This window comes from Peromyscus maniculatus, chromosome 4, assembly GCF_049852395.1.
Source record: "Peromyscus maniculatus bairdii isolate BWxNUB_F1_BW_parent chromosome 4, HU_Pman_BW_mat_3.1, whole genome shotgun sequence".
In the NCBI taxonomy this organism is placed as follows: Eukaryota; Metazoa; Chordata; class Mammalia; order Rodentia; family Cricetidae; genus Peromyscus; species Peromyscus maniculatus.
The window spans coordinates 64682222-64697477 of record NC_134855.1 but is presented as its reverse complement, the minus strand read 5'-3'; the positions used below and the strand labels follow the sequence as shown (position 1 = coordinate 64697477).

General features: G+C 38.4%; 1 protein-coding gene and 1 pseudogene across 1 annotated transcript; both read left to right on the top strand.

The window, feature by feature from the left end:
- Nucleotides 1–3890: 3890 nt before the first annotated feature.
- On the top strand, nucleotides 3891–6197 carry LOC102916971 (RNA-binding protein EWS-like; annotated as a pseudogene).
- A 5416-nt stretch (nucleotides 6198–11613) lies between these two features.
- On the top strand, nucleotides 11614–12549 carry LOC102916661 (olfactory receptor 5L1-like). Its single transcript, XM_006989753.2, has one exon. It carries the CDS (start codon nucleotides 11614–11616, stop codon nucleotides 12547–12549), a length of 936 nt encoding a protein of 311 aa, XP_006989815.2.
- Nucleotides 12550–15256: the final 2707 nt, after the last annotated feature.

The following is a 15256-nucleotide window of genomic DNA, read 5'->3' as shown; positions in this document are numbered from 1 at the left end:
TACAGAACTATGTTAATAACAGCCATGGGGTATTAGCATTAAAAACAGACAGGTAGTTCAATAGTATTAAATAGAAGACTCAGACATAAATTCACATATCTATGGACACCTGATTTTGACAAAGTCAGAAATATACAAAGGGAAAAAAAAGCATCTTCAACAGATAGTGCTGGTCTAAATGAATGTTGGCATGTAGAAGACTACAAATAGATGCATATTTATCATCCTGCATGAAAATCAAGTCCCAGGGGATCAGATCTTAACAGAAAACCACATACACTGAACTTAATAGAAGAGAAAGTAAGGAATAGCCTTGAACACTTCGACAGAGGAGACAACTTCCTGAACAGAACACCAATAGTGCAGGTATTAAGATCAACAATTAATAAATGGGATTTCATGAAACTGAAAAGCTTCTGTAAGGCAAAGCCTCTGTCAGCAAGATAAAATGGCAACCTACAGAACAGGAATAGATTTTACTAACCACTCATCCAACAGAGGGCTGATTTCAAAAATATGCAAACAACTAAAGAAACTAGACTTAAAAAATTAAATAATCCAAATAAAAAATTGGGTACAGATCTAAAAGGAGAATTCTAAAGTGGCTGAGAGATGCTTAAACAAATGTTCAACATCTGTAGCTAGAATTTTCTTGGTTCTGCCTGGCCCACAATCAGGACAAATCTCTCTCACCGCCAGTCCCGCAGCTGCTCAGACCCAACCAAGTAAACACACGGAGACTTATATAACTTATAAACTGTATGGCCGTGGCAGGCTTCTTGCTAACTGTTCTTATATCTTAGATCAACCCATTTATATTAGTCTATAAGTTGCCATGTGGCTCGTGGCTTACTGGTACCTTACATCTCACTTTTCATGGTGGTGGCTGACAGTACCTTCCACTTCCCAGAATTCTCTTCTCTCCTTGTCTGCCTATACTTCCTGCCTGGCTACTGGCCAATCAGGGTTTATTTATTAACCAATCAAATCAACACACTTAACATACAGAACATCCCACAGCTAACATCCTTAAGCATCAGGGAAAACCAAATAAAAACCATTTTGATATTCCACCTTATACCTGTCAGAATGGATAAGATCTAAAACACTTGTAACAGCTCATGCTGGTGAGGCTATAGAACAGGGAAAACACTCCTCCATGACTGGTGGGAATGCAAGCTTGTAAAGCCATTATGGAAATCAACACAGATATTCTTCAGAAAACTGAGAATCAATCTACCTCAAGATCCGGGGACATGACTCTTAGGCATATACCCAAAAGACACGCTATCCTGTCATAAGGACACTTAATCAACTATATCCATAGCAACTTTATTCATAATAGCCAGAAAGTAGGAACAACCTAGATGTCCCTCAACTGAAGAATAGATAAAGAAAATGTGGTACATTTACAACAACGAAGTATTACTCGGATGTTAAAAATATATATCATGAAATTTGCAGACAGACAAATAAAACTAGAAAAAAAAATCATCCTTAGTGAAGTTACCCAGACTCAAAATGAAAAACATGATATGTAGTCACTTAAAGTTACTATTAGCTGTAAAGTAAAGGGTAACCATGCTCTAATCCACAGACCCAGAGAAACTAAATAACAAGAAGGACTCACGTGGGGAACATATGAATCTCTCCGGGAAGGGAAAATAGAATAGACATTTTGGGTAGGTGGGTGGGGGAATGGGAATGGGAGGAATCAGGTACAGGCAGGATAGAAGGAAAGAGTACTGGGAGAGATGACTGGAATTGGGAGGCATCTTGGGGACATACTAGAAACCTAGTGCAATGGAAACTTCCAGGAATCTATAAGGGTGACCCTAGCTAAGACTCCTATCAATGGGGGATATGCAGCCTGAACTGGCCATCTCCTGGAACAAAGCAAACTTCCAGTGGAGTAATTGGAATACTAATCCAGCCACAAAACCTTTGATCTACAATTTTTCCTAACTACAAGATGTGTTGGGGTAAAGGGGTCACAGAAATTGTGGGAGTGCCCAAGCAATGACTATTCCAGCTAGAGACCCATGCCATGAGAGCCCACTCATGACACTGTCTGGAATGCCAGGACCCAGAGACTAGATAACCCAGAGACCTAAGATAGAACCAAATATGACTGGCAAAAAGAATCAATGAAATGATTCCTAATGATATTCTGAAATACTCATAGATTGTTGCCTATCCCAATTGTTATCAGAGAGGCTTTATTCAACAACGGAAGGAAATAGATGCAGAGACCCACAGCCAAACATTAGGCAGAGCTCATGGAATCCCGTTGAAGGAGATTCCGGAAAGATTGTAAGAGGCAGAGGGTTCAAGGACATCGTAAGAAATCCAACAAATTCAACTAGCCTGTGCTCATAGGAGCCCACAGAGTCTGAACTGACAACCAGGGAGCCTGTCTGGGACTGACTTAGGCCCTCCATATATATGCTACAGTTGTGTAGCTTGATCTTCTTGTAGGATCCTTACAGTGGGAACAGGGGCTGTCTCTGATTCTTTAGCCTGATATGGAGACAATTTTCCTCATATAGGGTTGTCTTTTCCAGCCTTAATTCTGGGGAGGTGCCTAGTCTTAGTGCAACTTGATATGTCATGTTTGGTTGATATCCATGGGAGGCCCAGCCTCTTCTGGAGAGAAAAAGAGGAGTGGATGACGGGGGCAGAGGGTAGATCAGGGTAGAAACTAGGCAGAGAGGAAAGAAAGGAAACTGCAGTAGGGATATTAATAATAATAATAATAATAATAATAATAATAAATAAAATAAATTTGTCTCATATTTTTACTCATTGTAGAGCTTGATTGTAGTCAGTCAAGTAATTTTAATTGAGAATAAAAATTAAGGATTTATTATTTTTGGAGTACCATGCATTTAAAGTTCACCATGTCCAGATAGCTCTCTGAACTTGGTATAATATGGAAGACTCCCTTTGCAGCAGGACTCTGTGTCTACTTTGTTTGGATGGTGTCTCTAGGGCTGGGTGCCTGACCTTATTTTAGAGGATGACCTTGCACAAAAAGCTCCCTCCAAATGTGGTATGACTCAGTACACAAGCTCCCTTCCTTTTTCCCAGGCTCTGGTATTTGAATGGCTTTATCATTATTGCTCATCAGTCTTAAATCAGATCTGCAAATGTAAATTAGGTACATTCCTTCCTTTGTTAGTCTATCAGTCCTCTCCCACTGACCTGTGCCATATAAATCAGCCTCTGGACTTTAATAAACTGAGCTGTCTCACTGAAGATGACATCTAGAGGTTCTTTATGTCATATTCACAGATATCTGAACCTTGCTCCCCTTTTCTGTGCTGTGGATGTCTTTCCGTATGCTGTGAATGTGTTGCTCTGAATGATTGATAAATAAAACACTGATTGGCCAGTAGTCAGGCAGGAGGTATAGTATAGGTGGGATAAGGAGAGAGGAGAATGCTGGGAAATGGAAGGTTGAGTCAGGAGATGCTGCCAGCCACCAGCACCATGAAAGTAAGATGGAAAGATACCCAGGTAAACCACGAGCCACATGGCAAGGTATAGATTTATAGAAATGGGTTGATTTAAGATATGGGAACTAGATAACAAGAAGCCTGCCACGGCCATACATTTTTATAATGAATATAAGTCTTTGTGTGTTTACTTGGGTCTGAGTAACTGTAGGAGCTGGTTGGACACAGCAAAACTCCAGCTACATTTCTGCTCCATTTCCTGGGCTGGTGGCTAGTGATCTCAGAGGAAGAAGGCGACCCACATTATTTCTCAGTTTTTTTTTTTTTTAATTTAAAGTAAAGAATGAAATTATGTCCTCTGTAGGAAGATAGATAGAAATGAAAATCATGTAATGGGACAGACGTTGAGAGGAGGAGGAGGAAGGAGAGAAAATGGCATCCACAGATTATAGTACCCACAGCCAAGCTGCAGCCCAGCAGGGCTATAGTGCTTACACTGTCCAGCCAACTCAAGGATATGCACAGACCACCCAGGCATATGGGCAACAAAGCTATGGAACCTATGGACAGCTGTAGTGGGTAGCCATTCCAGCTTGGATCTGGAAGCTCCAACCCCCATTGAGACTCTGGCAACTGTCACGCCTTTGAGGCGGGGCGAGGGGAGGTGCTGGAAACCTAGGAGCTGGATGGGCAAGCGCTCGCTCTGGGTGCGCTCTCTGCGCCTGGACCCTGGATGGTGGAGATTGATTGTGCAGAGCTCCAGAGAACACCGCTGGATTGCTATACGCCTTCCCCAGACTCCCGCGACCTATCCATTCTTTCATTTGTAAGTCATCCACTAAATAAATCTTCCTTTTAACTACATGGAGTAGCCTTTATAATTTTCCCCAATAGACAGCCTATTGATGTCAGCTATACCCAGGCTCAGACCACCGCCACCTACGGGCAGACTGCATATGCGACTTCTTGTGGACAGCCTCCCACTGGTTATACCACTCCAACTGCACCCCACTCCCCCAGGCATACAGCCAGCCTGTCCAAGGACATGGCACTGGTGCTTATGACACCACCGCTGCTACAGTCACCACAACTCAGGCCTCTTATGCAGCTCAGTCTACATATGGCACCCAGCTTGCCTACCCAGCCTATGGCCAGCAGCTAGCAGCCACCGCACGAACAAGACCACAGGATGGGAACAAGCCCGCTAAGACTAGTCAACCTCAATCTAGCACAGGGAATTATAACCAGCCCAGCCTAGGATATGAACAGAGTAACTACAGTTATCCCCAGGTACCTGGGAGCTACCCCATGCAGCCAGTCACCACACCTCCATCCTGTCCTCCTACCAGCTCCTCCTCCTCACAGCCTACTAGTTACAATCAGAGCAGTTACTCTCAGCAGAACACCTATGGACAGCCGAGCAGCTATGGACAGCAGAGTAGCTATGGCCAACAAAGCAGCTATGGGCAGCAGCCTCCTACTAGTTACCCCCCTCAGACTGGATCAACCAGGCTCCAAGTCAATCTAGCCAACAGAGCAGCAGCTACAGGCAGCAGAGTTCATTCCGACAGGACCACACCAGGAGCATGGGTGTTTATGGGCAAGAGTCTGGAGGATTTTCCGGAAGAGGAGAGAACCGGAGCATGAGTGACCCTGATAACCGGGTCAGGGGAAGAGGGGGATTTGATCGTGGAGGCATGAGCAGAGGTGAGGAGGGAGGAGGACGCGATGGAATGGGCAGCGCTGGAGAGCGAGGCGGCTTCAATAACCCTGGTGGACCCATGGATGAAGGACCAGATCTTGATCTAGGCCTTCCTATAGATCCCGATGAAGACTCTGACAACAGTGCAATTTATGTGCAAGGTTTAAATGACAATGTGACTCTGGATGATCTGGCAGACTTCTTTAAGCAGTGTGGGGTTGTCAAGATGAACAAGAGAACTGGGCAGCCCATGATCCACATCTACCTGGATGAGGAGACAGGAAAGCCTAAAGGTGACGCCACAGTGTCCTATGAAGACCCGCCAAATGCCAAGGTTGCCGTGGAGTGGTTTGATGGAAAAGATTTTCAAGGGAGTAAACTTAAAGTTTCTCTTGCTGAAAGAAGCCTCCAATGAACAACATGCGGGGTAGCATGCTATCTCATGAGGGCAGAGGAATGCCACCACCACTTCGTGGAGGTCCTGGTGGCCCAGGAGGTCCTGGAGGACCCATGGGTCGAATGGGAGGCCGTGGAGGAGACAGAGGAGGCTTCCCCTCAAGGGGGCCCCCGAGGCTCCCGAGGGAACCCCTCTGGAGGAGGAAATGTCCAGCACCGAGCTGGAGACTGGCAGTGTCCCAATCCAGGCTGTGGAAACCAGAACTTCACCTGGAGAACAGAATGCAACCAGTGTAAGGCCCCTAAGCCCGAGGGCTTCCTCTCTCCACCCTCCCCACCGGGGATCGTGGCTAAGGTGGCCTTGGTGGCATGCGGGGAGGAAGAGGTGGACTTATGGACCATGGCAGTCCTGGAGGAATGTTCAGAAGTGGCCGAGGTGGAGACAGAGGTGGCTTCCGAGGTGGCCATGGCATGGACCTTGGTGGCTTTGGTGGATGAAGATGAGGTAGTGCTGGGTTCCTCCTGGACCATTGATGGAACAGATGGGAGCAAGTAAGCAGACGAGGAGGACCTGGGAAAATAGATAAAGGCGAGCACCATAGGAACGTAGAGACCGGCCCTACTAGAGAGACTCGCAGAGCTGCATTGACGACCACATTTATTTTTTAAACCAGAAAATGTTTTAAATTTATAATTCCATATTTATAATGTTGGCCACAACATTATGATTATTCCTTGTCTGTACTTTAGTATTTTCACGATTTGTGAAGAAACATTAAAACAAGTTAAATGGTTAAAAAAAAGAAGAAAGAAAAAAGAAAATCGTGTAATGAAATAAATCAGTTATAAAAAAGAACATTGGATGTTTTCTCTCAAATGCAAGTTGTAAATTCCATCATTTATATTTGTGCATATATATTCACTCATATTTCATGAATCTATAAAGAGGTAATATGATGGGATAAAACAATCTTAATTATGCAGGACCAGAATCAAATAAGGATAATAGAATGCATACTATTCCATTATCTATTAGAATACCACTATTCTAAAGTGGAAGTCGGGGGATTACAGAGAAGGAAGGAACCAGTGTGTTTAGACCGTAGTAGACAAAAGAAGGTTAAAAGAATAAAATCAGTAAAGAAAACATATTTATGAAAAAAAATAACATAACAAAACCAACTACCATGTATGCTCATTAACAGGCTGTAATATAAAAGATAAAAATAGCCTATGAAATAGATACAGGCAAAGAGACAATAAAAAGACATGACAATAAATTTAGCCTAGCATATTAGAGTAAAACCAAGAGTTAAAAACAAGAAGATTAAATAAAAAATGCCAAGAAATATGAATACAGGGCTATACTCTGGAATACAGTTAACAATGCATCAAAATTAGTGCATTACTAGTGGCCAAAATATACACCAACAATATAAAGAATTAGTAATGCAGAAGATAGAAGAGGTAGGAAGAACAGGTCTAAAATATTTAGTCCTCATTATATATTAAGTCCATATCTATTCTAAATAATAAATACTATCAAAAAGAAAACCTATAGCAAAAATATAATAAAATGTCATGTTTACATTAAGTTTATGAGTAATGGAAATACTAAGTATTTTTAAAAAATTAAGCCATGTCCTATAATATTTGTATTATCTTTAGATATAAGGTAATTGGAGACATCAAAAACCTTTTATGTGAGGCATCTGCTAGGATGCTATACATCATAGCTCCCAGGGCTACCCTCCCTAGATGCTCTTTCTATTTTGCCACTATGGAACTTTGTCCTTTGAGAGACACATATAAGGTAATATCATTTCTAATGTTAGCTAAAAACAAATGTGAAGGTTCTATATGTCCAATGATTATATTACATCTGATTTTAGCATATTGCTCCACAAACTAAAATATGCATAAAATATAATTATTTTATATAACATTATTGGACAAATACTAGAAAGAAAGAATAAACCTACAGATTTGAATTATTTTGATAAAAAAGAGTTAGCCTTCATGAGTAAAACCTCAAATAATTCTCATGCTTTAGGCTTTAAGCATGTATTCTTAATTTTCCCATTGGAGTGGTTAATACAGATGTAAATAAAGGAAATCCTGTGTGCTTAAAGAATTAGAGAAATGATATATCATGATATGGAGTATAAAAGGAATGTTTGAACATTGCTTCAAACTTAAGAAGTACCCACAATAATTTTAGGCAATTATATACAGATTATTGAGAATTAGAAACATTATTTGATTCTTATTACACTCACACAATTTTGGACACATTGGTTCATTTATTGTCACACAAACTGCTTAAACACACATTTTTGAAGTCCACCTTGTATACTTAGGAAAAGACCGGGTGTGGAAAGAGAGGAGAGTCAGTGTCATGGTCTCCATCAAAGCACATGGAGCCCGCTCTCCCAGTATCACTTCAGCAGCTGTGTTCTTCCCAATGCCAGATGGTTTTACAAACCGAGAAGACAAATCCAGTTTCTTCTAACAGAGATCACATTTTTATCTGAGGGTGGGATTCATCTGCCTGAGTTTTAGTCACCTCATCTATAAAGGTAACAGAAATGCTGACAATATTATAGAAATTATAACAATAGATATTCTAAGTGTATTACTTGTGGTGTAGGTAGGGCTCAGCAACATTCACTCACTTCCCTCTGTTCTTTGGGGAAACTGTGGTGATTTCACACCCGTTATTGTGTCTGTAGTAGACTATTGAAATAAGACAAACATGTCTTATGCCAACTATTCACATTTTACACAAAGATAATGCTCAGTAGTAGCATACATTGTTCAACAAGAAACTTGAATTAAATTGTGTTATCTTATGATACACTGATTCACACTGATTAATTTCCACATTTTATATCTCATTGTACTAATAATTGAATCTCAAGAGGGAGTAATTTTCTTGCTGTCACAATGATATCCCATAGAGATTGGTGCTTGTTTTCAGAAGCTTAGGATCATAGGCTTTGGGGATGCAGACTCACACATAAAGGCTGTAGCATTTTCTGTAGTGACATCACCAGGAGCAGAGAGAGGCATGTAATGTTTGTTTCACAGGTTCTTTGGTTGGATCTGCATAAATACATTATTTTATGGTGGAATACACTAAAATAATGGTTTCCCAGAGTTCAAAATTTGTATGTTTCTCTATGGGATAATATTATTCTACTCATATATAAAGAAAATTTTGTAAATAGAGACTACAAAAGTATAAACCTTTGTTATTTTGTGTTTTATGTCTGATTCTAGAGTGTACATTAGCAGATACCATGCTAGGAGAAAGCAAGTAGGAAAATGTACTCCTTCCTTGGCAAGGTATAATATTCCAGGAAATCTCATCAGTTTAATCTGCATAAAGACATGGAAGAGCTACTGGTCTGAGAGGGAAACTGTGAACAAACAGAAGTGAATATTGCTTCTTTGTAATTTAATTTCTTTCTCCCTCATGCTAGCTTCATCCATTCCATCTGGCAAAGGCTGTGGCGAGATTGGGCTCACAGTCACCCCAAGACTGGGAGTAGGAGTAAGTAACACTCAGTACTGTTCATGTAAGAACATAGACATATGAACCATATGAAACAGAAGAGAAAATATTTATTTCAGTTTTGAGATAAGGAGTCTGATATGTCCCTCTTATGCAGCTTTCCCAGCTGTACATCCAGGGACCTCTTACTCTAACTCCTACTTTATTTGTGTAGTGTATTTAGTGTGAAATGAAAAGTGCAATGGGGAGATCAGCAGCCTTTTCTATTAGGTGTCACCAGACTTCCTTCCTCTTGTGACAGCAGAAACTGTCCATGGTATCTGACACCTACCCTCTTGCCTCACACTCCTTACTAGTAAAGAAGCAGTGCTTGAGAGGCAATCAATAAGAATTTTTTTCATCATTAATCATGGTAATGGTAAAGCACTTTTAAATTTATGTTTTCCTTTGAACTCAGAGAAAGAAAAAATACTTTTCATGTACATTTGAAGAATGAACACCTTCAAAGCAGAACATTGGCAAGTGTTCAAAATGAGACATAATAATAAATATATGCTCAAGTCTTTTAAATCAGGTGATAAATTGAGAAAAGATTGTGGTGTTCTCAATATTCATTCCTCCATAAATGTCTGAGTGCTGCTCCAAGAATGTTTCTATATAAGGTTAGGGCAAATGGGGAATTAAGGGGCTCTTTACATTTTAATTCAAATTCCTAAAACATCCCAACTTCTTCACAATTATAGCCTGTGAACTTGCTTTAGAATCTGGTTATGCTATAAGTTCTTTATTAAGATATAATTAAGGACAAAAATAATTATGTTGAATGGGAAAGCAAAGCATGCAGCTGGTGTGTACAATATTCACCCTATATCTATCATGTTTTGAACTTCCAGTGACATCCTCTTGGATTTTAAGTGATCAAATACACACAATTATCAAATCAATTGATGTATTTTTATATCTATTAATCATAGTTCCAATCAACTCAATTTTCCACTTGATTTATAAACTTTTTTGTTTTCTTTTGCTTTTTGATTTTGTGAAACAGGATTTCTCTGTGTAACCACCCTGGCTATATGAGAATTCATTTTGTAGGCAAGGCTAGCTTCAAACTCACAGATAACTGCATGTCTCTGCCTCCTGAGTGCTGAAAATAAAGGTATGAATCACCGCTGCCCACCTGATTTATACATATTAACACAATAAATAATTCACAATTAATAGTAGGCAATAGTCTTAGTGATGTTCTTTCTACATCTTTCATTAGAAATTCTGTCTATATCTTTGAATTTCCCAAGAAATTCAAAGTATATATTTTAAAGTAGTTTTAAATATATATACATATACATTATGTACATATACTATATATATTTATATGTAATATATATTTAGCTGAAGAGCCATGCATACATAGTGGAAGGTAGCACTCAAGAGTACTTATTCTCTGAACCATAGCTGGAATTAAATCCTAAAATTAACTAAATCAATGTGATTATTTCACAGAGGTAAATGGTGATATAGAAAGTAATCCAATTTTTCCACTTTAAAACACCTTGGGGGAGCAAATAACTCAGAACATCAACCATTTAAGTTTCTCTGGAGATATTGTAGGTTATCTCCAAACATAGAAGTCATTTCCTAGGGTCTTAATATTTAGAAGATTCATGAGGCTTCTGGGTAAATAGAATATAAAATTTCAGAGATCATGACTTAACCAAATAAGTAATACTTAATACTTCTTTTTAATTTAAGGACATGTTTACAATTATGATAAAATGACTATGTACAATGAATGTATTTTAATTTTGCTGTGATTTTTGAATTAAATTGTGGATTTTAAGCACTTCAATTATTAAAGCCTTAGTTAATGCTAAATTCAGATGAACATTTGATTATGTCTTACAGAGATTTACTATGCCCCTGAATCCAGCATCTATTTTTAAGAAAGAGTTGAAACTACACTTTAAATCATGCAATAAAGAATAATGTAGTTATTTTCTCCATGTGATTATTTCACACAGATAAATGGCAATATAGAAGTTAATTCCAATCTTCCATTTTAAAACACCTTAGGGGAGCAAATAACCCCTCACATCAGCCATTTAAGTTTCTCTGGAGATAGTGGAGGTGATCTCCAAACTCAGAAGTTATTTTTACACATTTAAATATTTAATATTTAGAAGACTGACTGATAAGGGTTCTAGAGGAATAGAATATGAATTTTAGAGATCAAGGAGTTAACCCAATAAGTAATACCTAATGCTTATTTTTGATTTAAAGGCTATGATAAAACCATTATGTACAATGAATGTATTTTAATTTTACTGTGATTTCTGAATTAAACTGTGGATTTTCTGCACTTCTATTATCAAAGCCTTAATTATTGCTAAATTCAGATGAACATTTGCTTATATCCTTACAGATATTTACTACAACTTTGCATCCAGAATCTATTTTTAAGAAAGAGGTGAAATTACACTTTAAATCATGCAATAAAGAATAATGTAGTTATTTTCTCCATCAAATTTTCAATGGGACACATGGTTGAAGGAAATTGCACTGCTGTGACACACTTCATTCTCGTGGGGTTTTCAGATGTCCCTGAGTTGAGCGTTCTTCTCTCTTTGGTGTTTCTCCTTATTTATGGGGTCACTGTCTTGGCCAACCTGGGCATGACTGCCCTGATTCGGGTCAGTTCTCAACTTCACACACCCATGTACTTTTTCCTCAGTCATCTGTCCTTTGTAGATTTCTGCTACTCTTCCATTATTGTACCTAAAATGTTGGCTAACATCTTCAATAACAACAAAGCCATATCATTCCTGGCGTGTATGGTCCAATTCTATTTGTTTTGTACCTGTGTAGTCACTGAAGTCTTTCTGCTGGCTGTGATGGCCTATGACCGCTTTGTGGCCATTTGTAACCCACTACTGTACATGGTCATCATGTCCCCAAAGCTCCGCATGGTACTGGTGTCTGGCTGCTACCTCTGTGCATCAGTGTGTTCTCTGATTCACTTGTGCTTAGCCCTTGAGATCCCATCATTTAAGTCAAATGTGGTCAACCACTTCTTCTGTGATATACCTCCTCTCTTAAGTCTTGCCTGCAGTGATGTCACCATTAATAAGGTGGTGCTATTTGTTGTAGCCACTTTCAATGAGAGTTTGAGTATTGTGATCATCTTCACCTCCTACTTGTTTATCCTCATCACCATCCTGAGAATGCGCTCTGCAGAGGGGAGACGTAAAGCCTTTTCTACCTGTGCCTCCCATCTCACTGCCATCACTGTCTTCCATGGAACCATTCTTTCCATTTATTGTTCTTCCACATCAGAAAATACTGGAGATGCTGACAAAGTGGCCACGGTGTTCTACACTGTAGTGATTCCCATGCTGAACCCCTTGATCTACAGTCTCAGAAACAAGGATGTAAAGGGTGCTCTCAGGAAATTGGTGAACTCTAAGATATATGCCTAATGAACATTATATTGTCAGTGTATAGAATTCTTGGGTAGACACTGGCAGATGGATTAATAGATACCACAAAGTTGAGCTAGAAAGAGAAGGAAGGAGCAGGGCCATTCATAGTGACTCATTTTTTTCCAGTTTTGTGACTCAAATTTACAAGCATAGCATTTAAAGTTTCCAAAATTTAAAGTTGATTTCTTTGCTTGATTTAAATCAATTGGTTATGAGTTATGCCCTAGCAAGTGAAACATATTTCATTTTGGGCAAGATCTTCCCCAATCTAAAAAGAAGGATTTTGCAAAGTTTATAATTTTATTTCTGTATCCATAATGGACATTATGATTCATTTAAAATAGAATGTAATATATGAAAATCATTAAACTAATAAACCCGAATGCACAGATTGAGAAGGCCATGGAAGACCATGCATATTTGCTGAAGATTTTATTTAGTTTGCTATTGTAGGCTCATTGCTTATTTCATTTTCCCTCTTGTAATGCTGCTACACGGCTTGTTGCTTTTGGACTATTGGATAATATGCATTCCTTTAAAAATATTTTAATACTATTGAATAATGCAAATTTTGTTTTTTAAGTATATTGATATTTGAGTCTGTGTATAATCTGTGCATATGAGTGCTGTGTCCACAGAGGACAAGAGTCTTGGGGTCTTCTGAAACACCTGATATTTGTCCTCAGATCAGTATACTCAGGACATCTGAAAACACAAAAAGACATCATAAATGCTGAGCCTATCTGCCCTATTACAAAGCATAAAGCATGCATAAGAAATTTTGAATTTTTAGGAAATAAAAGCTTCCAGACTTTTTTTTAATTGTATCTACAGAGAACTCTCATTGCAGATAGACTAGTATAATGTCTCTTCCCATGTTTTATATCTAATTATGTGCTCATTGCTAACATTGCTACTGATAAAATACTTCAAGTCACCTCTCTTCACATTCTATGCTTATATACACACTTATAGATTTTATTTCATTAAAATTGTACTTTGAGGATTTCACACATGCATATTTTACTTTCTCATTACTTTCAACCCAATCTCTGTGAATCCCTCGGCCCTCATACTCCCTCTCATTGAGTGTCTCTTTCCCATGTTCATGATTCTTTTCCTCTTTTTTGTGACTCATAAAGTTCACTCAGGGCCATCTATGTGATCTTGGATTTGAGACTATCCACTAGAACATGATTCCTCATCAGTAGGTTTGAAACTGAAGACAGTATCTTTTCCTCCTCCATGCTCCATCCAAAGCCCATAGTTCAACTCACACATCTTCCATCATGATGCAATGTCCCAACATTTCCCAAATTTCCATGTTTCTCAGCCCTGTTCATTTTCAGTTCTATCTACACTGTTAACACTTTTGTATTACACCTTAATATTTACTCCAATTTGTAAAGTGCATTCAATTGTTGATAGAAGCCTCTCTTCTTGAGTCTATGATGTTATAAAAGCAATGGGCTGGAGTTCAGGAAGCCAGGTTGGTTTCTTGACTCTAATTTTTCTTTGCTTTTAATTTTTATTCATTTGCTTTTGAAGTTTTGTACAATTACCTCTATAAGCCCTGGGAACCACACATGACAGAAAGCATACACTGTTTATCTTTCTGAGACTGACTTTATTCTCTTAATGTAATCACATTTTCTTACAAAATCATATTTTCTTACAAATGGCCCAATTTTTGCAAGAATTCCACTGTATAAAACACATCATCTTTATCCATTCCTCTGCTGCTGGACACCTAAGCTGGCTCCATATTTTACCTATTGTGAATAGTGCTACAACAACTATTGACTTTAAAAACTGTCATTAATTTAATTTTCCCTGGTGTGGTGGAAAGCTCATGGGGAATGTTCTTTATAGGCCTATGCAACCACTATGCCAGTTCAATGAATTGAAGACTTTCTCAGCAAACCAAATGAAACCCAGTCAGCATCTTAGTGGCTTCAATGTAGACTTCAGGAGACATTTACCTGTTTGCAACCCAACAAGAGTGCATTGTTCTTTTCATTGTGACTGAGCCATGCACAATAAAAGTTATTTCTCTAACATTGCTCTAAGTTTACCCTTTGTTGGATTACAGACATAAATCATGTGTGATGAGATGCTTAAGTCTCTTAATGATACAGAGGAAGTAAGTCTATATAGGAAATTATATGATAAAGCTTCTGCATTTTCCACAATTCCATAAATTAATTAGGCTCATATTTTCCTGACTTGTATTAACCAAAATGAGACTCCATGAGGCAAATAATCCTGGTGAGCTCACAGAAAATAAAATATGACTTAGAACCTGGGAGCAAATGGAAGGAAGGCATAAAAAAACTCAACTGTAAAGTTTCAGACTGGACATTTATGTTTATATTTATATTTTCTGTGTTGGCCTAAAATGGTGCACTCATAGATGTAAATTGGCCAGGAAAACTATAAAGAAACATTTTTTTTCTATAATACCATTCCAGGCAATAAAAATCACCTTATCCTGACTAATACGAGATGATAGTTACTCCTGTATTAACCCAAGATTTAGGAAATGGAAGAAATTTTAAAAGAATTAAATGGAAACTTTTAATTTCATCGATAATTTCTTTTAATTTTAGTAAGGTGCTATGCAAGCACTATGATCCTGTTTTCACAGGATGATAATGATTTCCATAATAATTTTGAATATGACTTAAAATTATTCACCCTATGA